The 14,287-nt window shown below is 37.4% G+C and overlaps 1 protein-coding gene across 6 annotated transcripts in view; it reads left to right on the top strand.

Annotated features, from left to right (window-relative positions):
* Nucleotides 1-14,287, top strand: part of LOC125225047 (rho GTPase-activating protein conundrum) — a 245,632-nt gene that overhangs the window by 184,873 nt on the left and 46,472 nt on the right. For all 6 annotated transcript variants that reach the window (XM_048128555.1, XM_048128554.1, XM_048128557.1 and 3 more), the window contains 2 exons: nucleotides 12,910-13,047; nucleotides 13,365-13,465. In XM_048128555.1, the coding sequence (XP_047984512.1) occupies nucleotides 12,910-13,047; nucleotides 13,365-13,465 (239 nt within the window). The remainder of the gene's footprint in view (nucleotides 1-12,909; nucleotides 13,048-13,364; nucleotides 13,466-14,287) is intronic.

The raw sequence follows: 14,287 nt of genomic DNA, 5'->3' as shown, positions 1-14,287 counted from the left end.
AACATGTCACATATTGTTTTAAACATATGTTTGGCTGATTCGTATAAATTCGACTTGTATCATCAATATTGTGATTTATTCCGTTTATTTTTATTTCAAAGTGATAAACAGGCAACAAGTCGAACTTGCTAAATTCACAAGGCAAATTTCTCTCAGTGTAATTTGTTTCGGTAACAAAACTGGGATTTTGTCTATCAAACTTCCTCCTGTAAACCATTTTTTTTTGTAACAAATCAAAATTATGAATAAATACCTACATAGTGTACATAGACACGAGTTTAGAGCTACCACCTACTTTAGATATTATCAACACGAAACAATTGTTTAACCCGTGCCAATAATTACTTAATCTTCTATTGTGTTTTTAAACATTTTGTTTTTATCAATTTTTATTTCGTAAGTGGTCCTTTCGCTCGAAGGTTGGCTGAGATGGCTTAGCGATAAGACCCGATTGTTTACGAAAACTCTTACTATTTTTGTGTTGTTTTTCACAATGGATTATGTTATGTTGATTATTTAATCCCGCGGCGGGATGAGCTCCGAAATAGACTAATTAAGAAAAGGATTTATGTTTTTGAAAGTTTAATCATGGTACTTTTTCATGGTTTGTTTTTTAGTTTTGGACTATCATCTACTAGTATCTATACTTGTATACCAGTATCCAGTACCTAAGGTTGTTTAACCATTTGACCCAATTTCTAAAATTATCTTGTGTCACAGAATGGTTTCATGATCAGAAAAAGTCGTCTGGACAAAAGCCTCATGCTGCTATTTTTTCACTGAAATTAAAAATACCTACTTAATAGAATATTTTATAAACGGTTTTTCGACAATAAAACACTATTTTTCGCACCAGGCAATGATAGGCAGGGTGGCAATGTTGCAGCATTTTACGGTACCCACCTACCTACCATGCAGTGGAGGGCGTGAAAATTTTCATTGGTAAAGTCGGAGGGGTTTTTGGAATCTGTTTTGTAAGGACTTCTACAGATACTAGAGAATTTTAGGGAACCCGTTGGGAATCGAGTTGTATCGACGCTCCGCCACTGGTACCTACATGTTTTCGTACATTTCCGTGTTTTAGAATCAACCATGTTGCTATGCTACTGGCAACTCCTGACGTAGTACAATCACATGAGCTCTCAAGAGGCAAGATAGTGGCGCAAACAAATATCTGCGAGATTCGAATTACCTTGGGAAGAGTCAATACCAGCTCCTAATCGTTTGTAAATATGGTAAAATAAATAATCGGTGTTTGATTTTTTAAGTAAATGAAGTAGTCCAAAGCCTCGACAAAAATAAGATTAAAAAAAAAGTAAATGAAGTAAATGCCTTAGTGTCAATGATTCTGAAATTGGTTTACTACTTCAGCCCTTTGCCACTGATTCGCACTAAAGGTCCCTTCAGCCTATTCAGCGATTCGCCTTCAGTGTATTTTATGGTCCCTGTAGATAATAATGTCTCTTTTGCTTCTTTTAAGTACAATAAAGCTAATATATACATACAAATTTGCATCCAGCTTTATCATGCGAACGGCTAAGGAGTGGAATGGAACTCACTTCCTACAAATCTATTTCCAGCGAACTATAACTTAGATCTTTTCAAGAAGTCCGTCATCATCCTCCTTGCGTTATCCCGGCATTTGCCACGGCTCATGGGGACCTGGGGTCCGCTTTTGACAACTTATCCCAAGATTTAGCGTAGGCTCTAGTTTTTACGAAAGCGACGGCCATCTGACCTTCCAACCCGAAGGGTAGTTAGGCCTTATTGGAATTAGTCCGATTTCCTCACGATATTTTCCTTCACCGAAAAGCGACTGGAAAATATCAAATGACATTTCGCACATAACTTCCGAAAAACTCATTGGTACGAGCCGGGGTTCGAACCCGCGACCTCCGGATCGAAAGTCGCACGCTCTTACCGCTAGGCCACCAGCGCTTTTTCAAGAAGTCCGTATTCCGTACAGTTAATAGTATTGATATTTATGATGATTTACGGGATTTTAGATCTCAACTCTGACTCTTTTTGCATTGGTCGATTCGGGTAATACAAAGTTATACATTATGTTTAATTTGGGTAAGTAAGTAAACACCTACAGCCTACAAACCTTAAGAATTTTAATTTCTTAAAACTCTTTACATTACTTACTTCGTAACTATCTCCATGAACTATTGTTCTACTTTTTTGTTCAATTCTTTTTCACTTCCTCAAGGAAGTAGTACTAATTCTTACTCTACGACCCTGAGTGTATCAAGTTTCGCTTTGTCTATGGTTACTACTGCTAGATGGAAATAAGTGCATATATTTGCATCTATTTCCACGTTGGCTGATTTGGTGATGAATGTCAGAAATCAAGGTCGGTTTTTTTGCTAATTCAGACTTTGGGTGGTTTTCCAAGGTTTCCTATAATATAGTATCGTTAATTAATTAACTTACAAGTTAAATGGCATAAAGTTAATGTAAGTTCATGTTAGTATACTAATTTTTGCCCGCGGCTTTGCTCGCGTTAGAAAGAGACAAAAAGTAGCCTATGTCACTCTCCATCCCTTCAACTATCTCCACCTAAAAAATCACGTCAATTCGTCGCTCCATTTTGCCTTGCCGTGAAAGACGGACAAACAAACAGACACACTTTTCCATTAATAATATTAAACAATAAACATGGATTTTAGTATTTTATGCACTAAAAAGGAATGGGAAAGTGTGTGTCTGTTTGTCCGTCTTTCACAGCAAAACGGAGCGACGAATTGATGGGATTATTTAAAGTGAAAATACCTAGTTGAAAGGATGGAGAACGGCATAGGCTACTTTTTGTCTCTTTATAACCCCCCACTTCCCTAAAATGGGGGGTGGAAGTTTGTATGGAGCATTCCGTAATTCTTGAACTTAACGCGAGCGTAGACGCGGGCAACAGCTACTTTCAATTATATTTCTTAATCGCTAGATTCACTAGATTGTCCGTTGTCCTTCCATTAAGCCAATTGCTGTGTATATTTACATTAATTAAGCCTCTTAGCCAATCAAACATCTGCTGATGTATGCGTCCAAGTATTTCCATACACATACATACATTACATACATATGTAGGTATAGGTACTCGTCGCCTACTCAGGGTAACCTTAAGTGATCAGGCCCCGTAGCCGAATGGCATTTCTGCGACGCGAAACGCCGCAGAAATGTAGCCTGGGCTATGTCGTGCCAATACGCAAGAGCGATAGAGATAGATAGCTACGAAAGAGATATTATCGTGAGCGTTACGTGAGCGTTTGTGCATTCGGCTACGCACACTCGATCGATACTCAGTCTGGCTCTGTCGCGCCAAAATAGAAGAGTGATAGAGATAGCTGGCTACGATAACGATATTATCGTAAGCTTTCGTGCCTTTGGTTACGTACCCTACCGGAGTAGACGAATGGCAATCGTCGACTTCGATGATCAGCAGTTCTCGAAAAGTTTGTACAAAAATTAAGGAAAAAGTTATTTTGTTTATTCCTTTTTTGTTACCAAGATTTATTTCATGAATTGAGATTTTAGTAAGTTTTATTTGGTCATTAAGGTTCTCCAGTATCTATATTTTCTTAATTATAACAATTATCGTGTCTTATATCACTAAATGTTGGTAACAAAATAGGATCAATTAAAATTTGCTGACGTGGCTATGTACACACTTTTCGAGAACTGCTGTGATACGATACGACACTAGACGCCGATCGAAACGCAATCTGGCTCTGTCACGCCACTACAGAAGAGCGATAGAGATAGCTATATACGATAACGATATTATCGTAAGCGTTTGTGTATTTGGCTACGACCCTGATCCGGCCTAACCCAAGTCGTTAAAGCTGACGAAACAAAACTGGCATTGTCGCACCAATAGATAAGTACGGAAGAGCGATAAAGAAAGATAACGATACGCTATGGAGTGTGAATTATTGGATTCTTGTCTACGCAACTTGAGGTGTACGTGTTTGAATAATGGTTTTCCTTATGGTTGTTTAACTGGTGGATTTGTTAGGAATTCATTGGTGTTGATGTCGGATTATACCAATAAAGTCTAAAGACTATAGTGAAGATGAGTTGATATAATCTATTGTGTGAATTGTGTCATTCACAAAGACGAGCAGACTCGACAAGTTTAACATGTAACATAACATAACAGTACGAGCCATCAAATTTTTATTTGTGATAATTTACACGAAAAACTGGTAAGGTGACGGACCCAATCATGGACAGTTTAAGAAAAAAATTCGCCTGTTTTTGATATTTCACTGATAAATGTAAAAATTCTGCGGCTAAGCGTGTTAAATCTTGAATGTCCTATCCTTCTTTTACATTTCAAGCGTATTGCAGAATAGATACTCCTATTGGTTTCTTCATAGTTAACAAATTAAAACTAAGTGTTTTTTCTCCAATTATGGACGGCAGTTCTCCAGTAATGGATCCCCCATTATGGACAGTGAAATAAGTTTAAAATTTTACTTCTAAAGCCAACTGATACGCAATGAGTCAATTTTATACACCATAAATACAATTAGTTTGGGTTATTTTAACATAGGATTGTTTCTTGTAAATTTTGGTTTTGTAAATTGTTCCTTGTCCATCATAGGAGGTACGCAGTTTTTCGGGTCCAGTAATGGACACTCGCAAAATAACGTCATTTCTTTATATCTTTGGAGCAACAAACTAGTATGTTTTATACCTTATCTCATGCTTAATGCAGTAAGTAAAACGCATTCAAGATTACACCGTGCGTTATTTTTTTATTATTTTATACATGAACTCAACTCTCTTAGCAACATTACTAAGAATTCGTCTTGATATTTTTTTCAGTAAACTGGTGAATTTTATCTTTTCGCCAAATCCTTCAGAAATAACCGAATTAATTGAAACTTCAAAATGAAACAGCACTATAACTCTTAGTTTATGCTGGTACATAGCCGTCAATTTTTAGAAACTTATTTTAGATACTTATTTTTAAAGATTTGTGTTTTTTTGTCCATAATGGTATCACCGTCCATTATGGGGTATATTACCTTACGCAGCATCCAGCATCACATTACTTCCAGTACTGTTATTGATCTTTCTTCGTCACTTATCAACATTGGCGTCTGATCTTCGTACACAATTTGAAACTGAGGTCAGGTCAGTGCGTAGAAGCACAACATCGGATACTAATCCCCTTATTCATAAACGTACACTAAAGTTATCAAGCCGATAAAGTTCGTTTGTCCCTTTCTATCACATCACGTTGGAAAGGGACAAACGAACTTTATCGGCTTGATAACTTTAGTGTACGTTTATGAACAAGGGGGTTAGAGAAGACTATGGTTTAAACATGCCGTGTGGGTGTGGCAGGTATTCATGAGCAATGGTGCGATCGGGAATGGTCGAATTCTTTGCTCTTTTCCTTCCTATAAAAAAAAACCGGCCAAGTGCGAGTCGGACTCGCGCACCGAGGGTTCCGTACAAACCTGCAAGGTTTACAAAGTTCGTTCATTACGACAATCGATTTAATATATATTTTGTAATGTAACTAAAACTTTAAGGTTTTCGGAATTTTTCCTTTATGTGTGCTATAAAACGTTGCTTCATGCCAAATTTCAAGATTCTAGGTCGACTGGAAGTACCCTTTAGGTTTTGATTCCCTTGCGAGTACTTGCGAGTTTCAAAATATGCAGCTTAAATTGCTGTTTCTTTTGATTGCGTTGACATAGAAGTTTGATTTTGTTACAGCTTAAAGGTATTATAGATCTGAGTATTTGGTATGAATTTCAATTTAATACCTCTACGCGTTTATGAGGAAATGGGTAGTAAGGTTAAAATTATTAAAAAAAAATATATTATGTGATGTAACTAAAAATTTATGGTTTTCGTAATTTTTCCTTTATCTATGCTATAAGACGTTGCTTCGTACCAAATTTCAAGATTCTGAGTTCACGGGAAGCACCCTGTAGGTTTTGATTCCCTTGCAAGTGTCGAAAATTTGCGGCATAAACGGCTGTATCTTTTGATTGCGTTGGCTTAGAAGTTTGATTTTTTCACAGCTTCAAGGGACAGTAGACCTGAGTAATTGATATAAATTTCAGCTTCATACCTCCACGCGTTCCTGAGAAAAAGGGTCTTGACAGACGGACGGACGGACGGACAGACGGACAACAAAGTGATCCTATAAGGGTTCCGTTTTTTCCTTTTGAGGTACGGAACCCTAAAAATCAGTACAGATGGTGTTTTTTTACGCAGTAGTGCGATAAGTGGTTCATTTCTTGTCAGGTCGAAACTTCGGAGGGTCATCTGTACTGAAAAACGTCGTACGATACGCGTGCGAAAAGGAAATTTGTAACTCGTGTCGATTTAAAACACTCCCTTCGGTCGCGTTTTAATTTATCGCCACTCGTTTCTGAACTAACTTCCTTTTTTACGCACTTGTATCGGAATTTAGCATTATTCGCCTGCCCTTATTATCCTCTACCTCTACTACCTCTCTATCACTCATTATCTATTATCGTCGTTATTTATTTGTGTGATGAGCACAGATATTTGTTCCTGAGCCATGGATGTTTTCTATGTATATATATAGTTCTCTGGGTACCCACAACACAAGCCTTCTTGAGCTTACCTTGGGACTCGGTCAATCTGTGTAAGAACGTCCTATAATATTTATTTATTTATTTATTTATTATTTGGAGAACCAACAGCTTACAATTCAGAATAAATAATATAACCCTAGTAACAAACAGCCAATTATAGGTCCCACCAGTAGTAACAGGTTATCTCATCAGACACTTGTTTTCGTTTCATCGCTACACAGACCACTTTTCCTCGGTTTCCCTCTCTCGTTACTTGCTTCCACATTCCTATAAATAATAAAATATTCCACGATAGATATACTAGATCACGTGCTTTTCTAAATCCATTGGATCAACACAATATAACACGCAGTAGGACGAGTCTATTTCAGTCGCGGATGTGTCGACTATTTTCGGAGGGGAAGTAACGTCCGGAATATGTTCTTAATTGCTTTTGTGTTTTTCCGTTTTGTTTTTCTTTACCGAAATTGCCTTTATTTTGAACACTTCCTTCATTAGAATCTTCTTTCGTGAAGATAGGTAGGTACCTATCAGTGGCGTAGTCTATCGTATCGATACAACTCGATTCCCAAAATTCTTCAGTATCTGTAGAACCCAAAACACTGTAGATCCCAAAACGCCCTCCGGCTTTACCAATTTAAATCTTCACGCCTCGCCACTGGTAACTATCTCTATATTATTTCCGTAACTGAGTTTCTTGCTGTTCTCATGTGGTACCCTATTTATATGTAGGTATACGAGTAGACAGGTAGATTCAAAATCTTTCTCTACTTGGGACAAAGGTGTACCTACCTGAGATAACTTTATTTGGTGTTCAAGTTCATTCATATATGCAATGTGCATACTTACTAAAAAAAATAACTACGCTCCTTTGTAAGTACACTGTCACAGTTCAAATATTTTCAGTATTTAATCTGTCTCAGGATCGCTTCCGTTCCGTATAAGTCCCAGACGATTCTAAAGATACCAGCCGACTCAATTAGTGAAATGAATCGCTCAAGAGAAATGATACGACCAAAGAGAGATCTGGGCCTGTAGCCAAGAATGCAATAGTTAACGCTCCGTACCGCATCGTAGTGCACATTTCGTCACTACTTTAAAGAAAAGTCGTGTCTTCTTCCGTCAGTGAAAGTGACAAAAGTAGTAACTAAGTATGGGGTGCATACGAAGTTTTTTTTTTTTTAATTAGGCAACAAACAGTCATACAAACAATGATGTGAAAATACATGATGTGTTAATAGACCTTGAGTGCCCTAACTTAAACATATTATATTCTTATCTAAAATATTAGTTAGTTATTGCGTTTCAACATTAAAATAGCAGTGTGAGATACGAGATTTTTTCAAAGTAGTGACGATTTTTATAATTTTCTCTGTTTTCCTTTTTTTCCAAATGCGGCTCCCTCTACTCTTTTGTATTGGTGCGACAGAGCCAGTTGCGAATCGCCACTGCGCGTCAACTATTAGTACTCTTTGCTACAGGCCCTGATTCAAAGCAAAGCGGACGAGATACTTACACGAGAAAAATGGTCGTAGGACCAAAAAGAGACGGCTGATTCAGAGCAGACGGGCTATATATAGGCAATGGCGCGTCCTGTTTAGTCACGGGAGTTAAATTGAACCGTGGTTATGTGGATAACAAAGAAATGAACGTGTGTTAGTCATGAAATAATCTAAAGACTGATGATCCGATAAAATACATTTTTTATGACGATCACATCATAAGCCATGTAGAATTCGGCAATAGAAATGGATTTTTAACGTTTGATAGGTACTGTACATATTTTTGCTGTTTGTGTTATTACATTTAATAGGTACTTTCGCAGTCTGACGTCTGGTATCATTATCAAAACTGCTGCTAACTTAGCTTGGTTGTTGACTCTACCAAATGGCCTACATTCATTTGTTCCGCCTCCAAAATTGATAAAAACCCTTAAGAATGTACCTTTACGCGGAACTTAAATATTCCTATAACCCACAATTTTATATGGAATTTGTCAGTTGACAGCCCACAAACCCTGAGTTAAGTGGTTGGTGCAAATGGGCCTTACATACCTATACATACCTGGTGGTTAAGGTGTCTATTCAAAGAGATATACACTCCCAATACAAATCGAAATAGCAAATATAACAAATATTCAGCTAAATAACGGAATCCCTCGCTTGGGATTACTTACCTCATCCTAATTTATGGTTGTTTTGTTTAGTGGGGCTGTCATAAAAGTATTATGTCCGGAAGTGCGCATTCTAATCACTTTTAATCCTGTTAGGTAAAAACAAAAAGCTCTATAGGTGACAAAAGCTCTGTCACGGTAAACGTAATTCTTCTCTGAATGAGAAGTCAGCAGATTTTATTTAATATTTATTGGTTTTCAAATATACCTCTTCAGTATAGATGGTGCTTTTTAGGGTTCCGTAGTCAACTAGGAACCCTTATAGTTTCGCCATGTCTGTCTGTCCGTCCGTCCGTCCGTCCGTCCGTCCGTCCGCGGATAATCTCAGTAACCGTAAGCACTACAAAGCTGAAATTTGGTACCAATATGCATATCAATCACGCCAACAAAGTGCAAAAATAAAAAATAGAAAAAAATGTTTTATTAGGGTAGGGAAAAAAAATATCAGCCCCCACTTTACATGTATGGGGGACATGTAAAGTGGGGGCTGATATTTTTTTTCATTCCAACCCCAACGTGTGATATATTGTTGGATAGGTATTTAAAAATGAATAAGGGTTTACTAACATCGTTTTTTGATAATATTTTCATTTTCGGAAATAATCGCTCCTAAAGGAAAAAAAAGTGCGTCCCCCCCCTCTAACTTTTGAACCATTTGTTTAAAAAATATGAAAAAAATCACAAAAGTAGAACTTTATAAAGACTTTCTAGGAAAATTGTTTTCAACTTGATAGATTTAGTAGTTTTTGAGAAAAATTAGGAAAACTACGGAACCCTACACTGAGCGTGGCCCGACACGCTCTTGGCCGGTTTTTTTAGTTTTTGCGCACTAGTACGAGAAGTGGTTGATTTCTTGTCAGGTCGATACTTCGGAGGTCCATCTGTAATGAAAACGTCGTATTATACACGTGCGAAAGGAAATTCGTAACTCGTGTCGATTTAAAACACTCCTTTCGGTCGTGTTCGGTGTCTTATTGCCTCTCGTTTCGAACTTCCGCTTTTCCGCACTTGTATCGTAATGTACCATTTCCATACATAACATGGTGTTAATCCGCACTGGACTAATTTTATTCGCAAAGTAGTCATCTGTCTCTCTGTCGCACTTGCATAATTTGAACGACAAAAAAAATTTTCAAAATCGGTCCAGTAACGACGGAGATATCGTGGAACAAACATTAAAAAAAAAAACATACAGACGAATTGAAAACCTTCCTTCCTTGAAAACAAGGATCTTGACCTTTCATGTATAGTCAGGTCAATTATATGATTATAAATAATGTAATAGTCTTGTGATAATTGTAATCGCTTCTTAAAATTTTATATATTTTTTGCCGAAACTACACATTTCCGTATATGAGTTGTAGGCTACATTTATGATCAATTTAAAAAACACGAGAAGCATCTCATTTTTAGGTTTTTTTTACAAATGTTTGGAGGTTACATAATTATTTGTTAAAAAAACCATTGGTGTAATAATAAAGCCAAAGCAAAGACACTATTGATAGGTATTTTTTATCGTCCTTCCTTTTTGCATTCAGCATTTTAAAGTCCAATACACACACCCAGTGCGCTCTGTCAGCATATTACGCTTATGCACAATCCTGGTTAAGATATGGACTATTATTGTGGGGTCATAGCAGCAACGCACATGAGTTATTTATAACACAAAAAAAATGCATCCGTATTCTTAGTAATATTCCCCAGACCGACAGCTGTAAAGAACATTTTCAAAACCTACAAATACTAACGCTCCCTTCTCTATACATATTAGAAATAGCTATATTTGTCAAAAATAACATACATTTGTTCGAATATAACAAGAGCGCCCGTCGTAGAGACCAACTCGTCCTGCCAGAACCGATTTTAGATATATACAGAAGAGGTCCTTACTATAGAGCTATACAGATATATAACAAGCTACCTCACCAGATAAAATGTGTAGATAAAACTTCCCTATTTACTACTAAGCTCAAGAATTTACTATTGAACAAGGCATATTACTCTATCCAAGAGTATATGGAAGATACACACTTATAATAAGCCTAATTAGTAATTAAGTTTAAATAGTATGTATTAAAAATTGCCATACCCCACCAGGGTGCCATGTGATCCTATGTACCTATATGCAAACAACTTTGTAACCATGGTTCGCAATAAATGATTATCTTATCTTATCTTATCTTATTTTCTCTTTAAGCTATCTAGTCTTCAATAACTAAATATGAAAGTATAATATTGTCTAGTGTCAGTTACATTTCAGTCTCATATGATTGAATACAGTTGTTTGTCTGTCTCATCTTCATATCCATGTTAAGATAAACTTCATATGGGAGGTACTGAGCCAACGCGTGGGTGTTTGATTCGGCCCAAAACTGATCAGAAACAGTTATAACGGCTTGTTTGTGGTTTACTTACATTACTTGATGATGCTCAATCATTTGTAAATATCATTTGGGTTTATTACAATCGACAGAAGTTCTTGAGTAAATATTTGAATAAGTATGCCAAAGATTGATGAGTATTTTTGATACTTATATACCTTTGAGGCTTCTGAACAGGTCATATTTTAATGCAAAATGTGGCCGGCAACTATCGGTGTACTTCTCTTAGTCACATGTTAGAAATATCAATAGTTGCCGACCACTTATTGCAGTGAAAATAATTTTAAGAAGGGGTAATGGGTTATGGTCCAATATTGTAGTGAAAATATGGCCCATTCAGAAGCCCCTTAAGGTCCAAAACACTTTAAAGTTGTGGTTTTGGGACCGTTAAAACAAAAACATTAAGATGGAGGTTGTCATGGTTAGCCAAATTTGGTGCTGATCGCTTCAGTAACCCTTTAACCTTAATGACACATGCGTTTTGATTATGCACGGTTGTATGAATCATTTTAGAACTGTCTTAGAGCAGGTAATGGAACTGTAGTCCGTAATGCTAAGAATACAAACATGGTAAAAAATCTGATTTGGTTTAAAACAATTGCAATGTTTGTTTGTTTTTGAACAGTTCAGTTCGTTTTCATCTATACACATACGCGAATAAAAATATCTCAACACGCGCTTCATGCTCCGTTCGCGTACCTATGTATGTGATTGAAAAACAGAAGAAAAATACTACAATTAATTTAAACAAGTTTCGTTTTTGTTTTACCTGTGATCTATCAAGCTTACGTTCATAGCGTTCAAGCAAATATAATAGAATATAATTTATTCGTGAACACAGACACGACTAATTACCTACAACACAACACAAACAGATGAAGAGTCACGAAATGTCCTCATAATTATCAGCGTGTTGCTGGCGACTTCCAGCGCTGATCTTCCGATGAGACCAAGTTTACTAAGTTCATCAGACTCTTAAATACCTATAGTTAGGCTGATTCAATCAACTGGAGATTCCAACACATGTTTAATTTTAATTAGCCTTTGTTCGTGAAACAAAACATCGATATTTTTTGCCATGTTCCCATGCGTGTTACATAGACATGACAGACGATAAAAAATGCGGAAGATACAAAAACTTATATCTGCCAATTGATTCGAGAAGGACAGAATGATTACGTTTTTGTTAGACTACTGTTCCGTAGACATTTTGGCTTTGTAATTGTGTTATGCTGGTAGTAGAGGTTCTAAGATTGTATGCTCAATTAAATGTTTTAAATAGGTACTCGCCAGTTGATTGCTTTAGAATAATTCGCTTTTTGTATCCATACGCATTATTATATGCGCAGTTATAGCGAATTATAGTTTTTATACCGTATTTGATTCTGTCGGTAAAACTAAAAAGTAAAAACCGTTTTGCTCTGTTTAAGTCGACGTATTTAAGAAATGTTTTATTCAATATCTATTAGATTATTTGGTTGGGTTCTATTTGATATCGGTACTTATACTTAGGTGTTGTTGTAAATGAAATGAAAAATCTTTGCAGGTCTTACTTATTTTTCTCGCACATATTCAAAATGTTATACACGGTTATACTCTACACTTTACCTAGGATAATCCGATGCAAATAATCTGCAAGAACGCTTAAGGAAGACAATGTATTAATACTTAAAGATAGTGTACACTATTAAAATGACATATTACACGGACAAAAAAAATTCTTCTACGCAAAATAAAAACCACTAACGCCATCTATGTTTGTCAACAGAAGGCGAGCTCGAGACAGAATGGCTGCAAGCGGCCGGGCTCGGCTCGCTGGCCGCGCCGTTCCAGGCCGGGCTCGAAGTGACCGAGGCCCAGTTAGGTGAAGCGGTGAGGCCGCTGCCGAGGGAACAAGCTGCTGCAGGTATGGCTGTTGTATTTATATCAATAGAAGGCGAGCTAGGGACAGAATGGCCGTTCCAGCCCTGCTAGCCGAATGGCATTTCAGCGACGTCAGACGTCGATCGAGAGGCCGCTGGCTCTGTCGCGCCAATACGAAAGAGCGATAGATAGAGAGAGCGGCCTTTCAATCGGCGTCCGGCGTCGCAGAAATGTCATTCGGCTACGGGACCACGTGTGTGGGTGATCCTGTGCGCATGGTCATATTAACGAGCTATTTTTAGTCGGCGATAGCTGATTCCGCGTTTGGGGAGACCCTAAATGTTGTATTTTTATTTGCAGTGAGAAGAAGAGTCCGAAGGCTGAACAGGACGGTGAGGCGGCGGCGCGCGGCCTCGAGAGCGCGGAAACCTGATATCAGGGATGTCTTCAGGGACTTAGAGGTGAGTTCTTGTTATTATGAGCTGATTAATATACTAAATGAGGTCTTTCCAAAAGGCCTTATAGTTATAGGCTCATGTTTCCGCACTTAGCCTCGGAGAGAGAGGCCATTGTGCGTGCTGTGTTCGCCGGCTAGGGGTCTAGCCAGCCTAACTCCACCCAGAAGCGCAGGATTCTCCTGGGGCCCGTTACTCGAACGATATTAGACTAATATTATTAGTCCATGAACTGTTAAATCGTATGGGTGCCATGACAACACACTAATACATACATACATACATACAATCACGCCTGTATCCCATAAAGGGGTAGGCAGAACACATGAAACTACTAAAGCTTCAGTGCCACCCTTGGCAAACAACACACTAATATTATATGATTAAGTAATATCTTTCGAGAAATGGGCCCCTTGTCTCCACAGGCTTCTCAGAGTGATCTCGTCGTTTTGAAAATTTGAGCCTGGACTTTAATACAAACGACTTATTTTTGTATAGAGTTCATGCTCCAATTCAGTTCAGCTCGAAAGCCTTTTTGAAATAAAAAAAACACACGACTTAACGGGGTGTCTTTTCAACTTGTTTGGAAAGCGACATTTCTAGATTGAAAACTTGCGATAAATGCGAGAGACTTAACAAACGAGTGTATAAATAAAGAAATTTCGACAAATTTAACGAATCTCAACTAAAATAATAATTATCTCCCACTTTTAAGATGCTAACTTCTTTAGGTAGGTTTTTGAAAGAATATATAGGTACATCAGTGACAACTAAAAACGAAAAAGTTAAAACAGTGTAGGTACGCACATTGATTGAGTAGGTATTATT

Source organism: Leguminivora glycinivorella, chromosome 4, assembly GCF_023078275.1.
Source record: "Leguminivora glycinivorella isolate SPB_JAAS2020 chromosome 4, LegGlyc_1.1, whole genome shotgun sequence".
Classification (NCBI taxonomy): Eukaryota; Metazoa; Arthropoda; class Insecta; order Lepidoptera; family Tortricidae; genus Leguminivora; species Leguminivora glycinivorella.
Note: the sequence above shows the minus strand (reverse complement) of the source record. Positions and strands in the feature narration are given on the sequence as shown.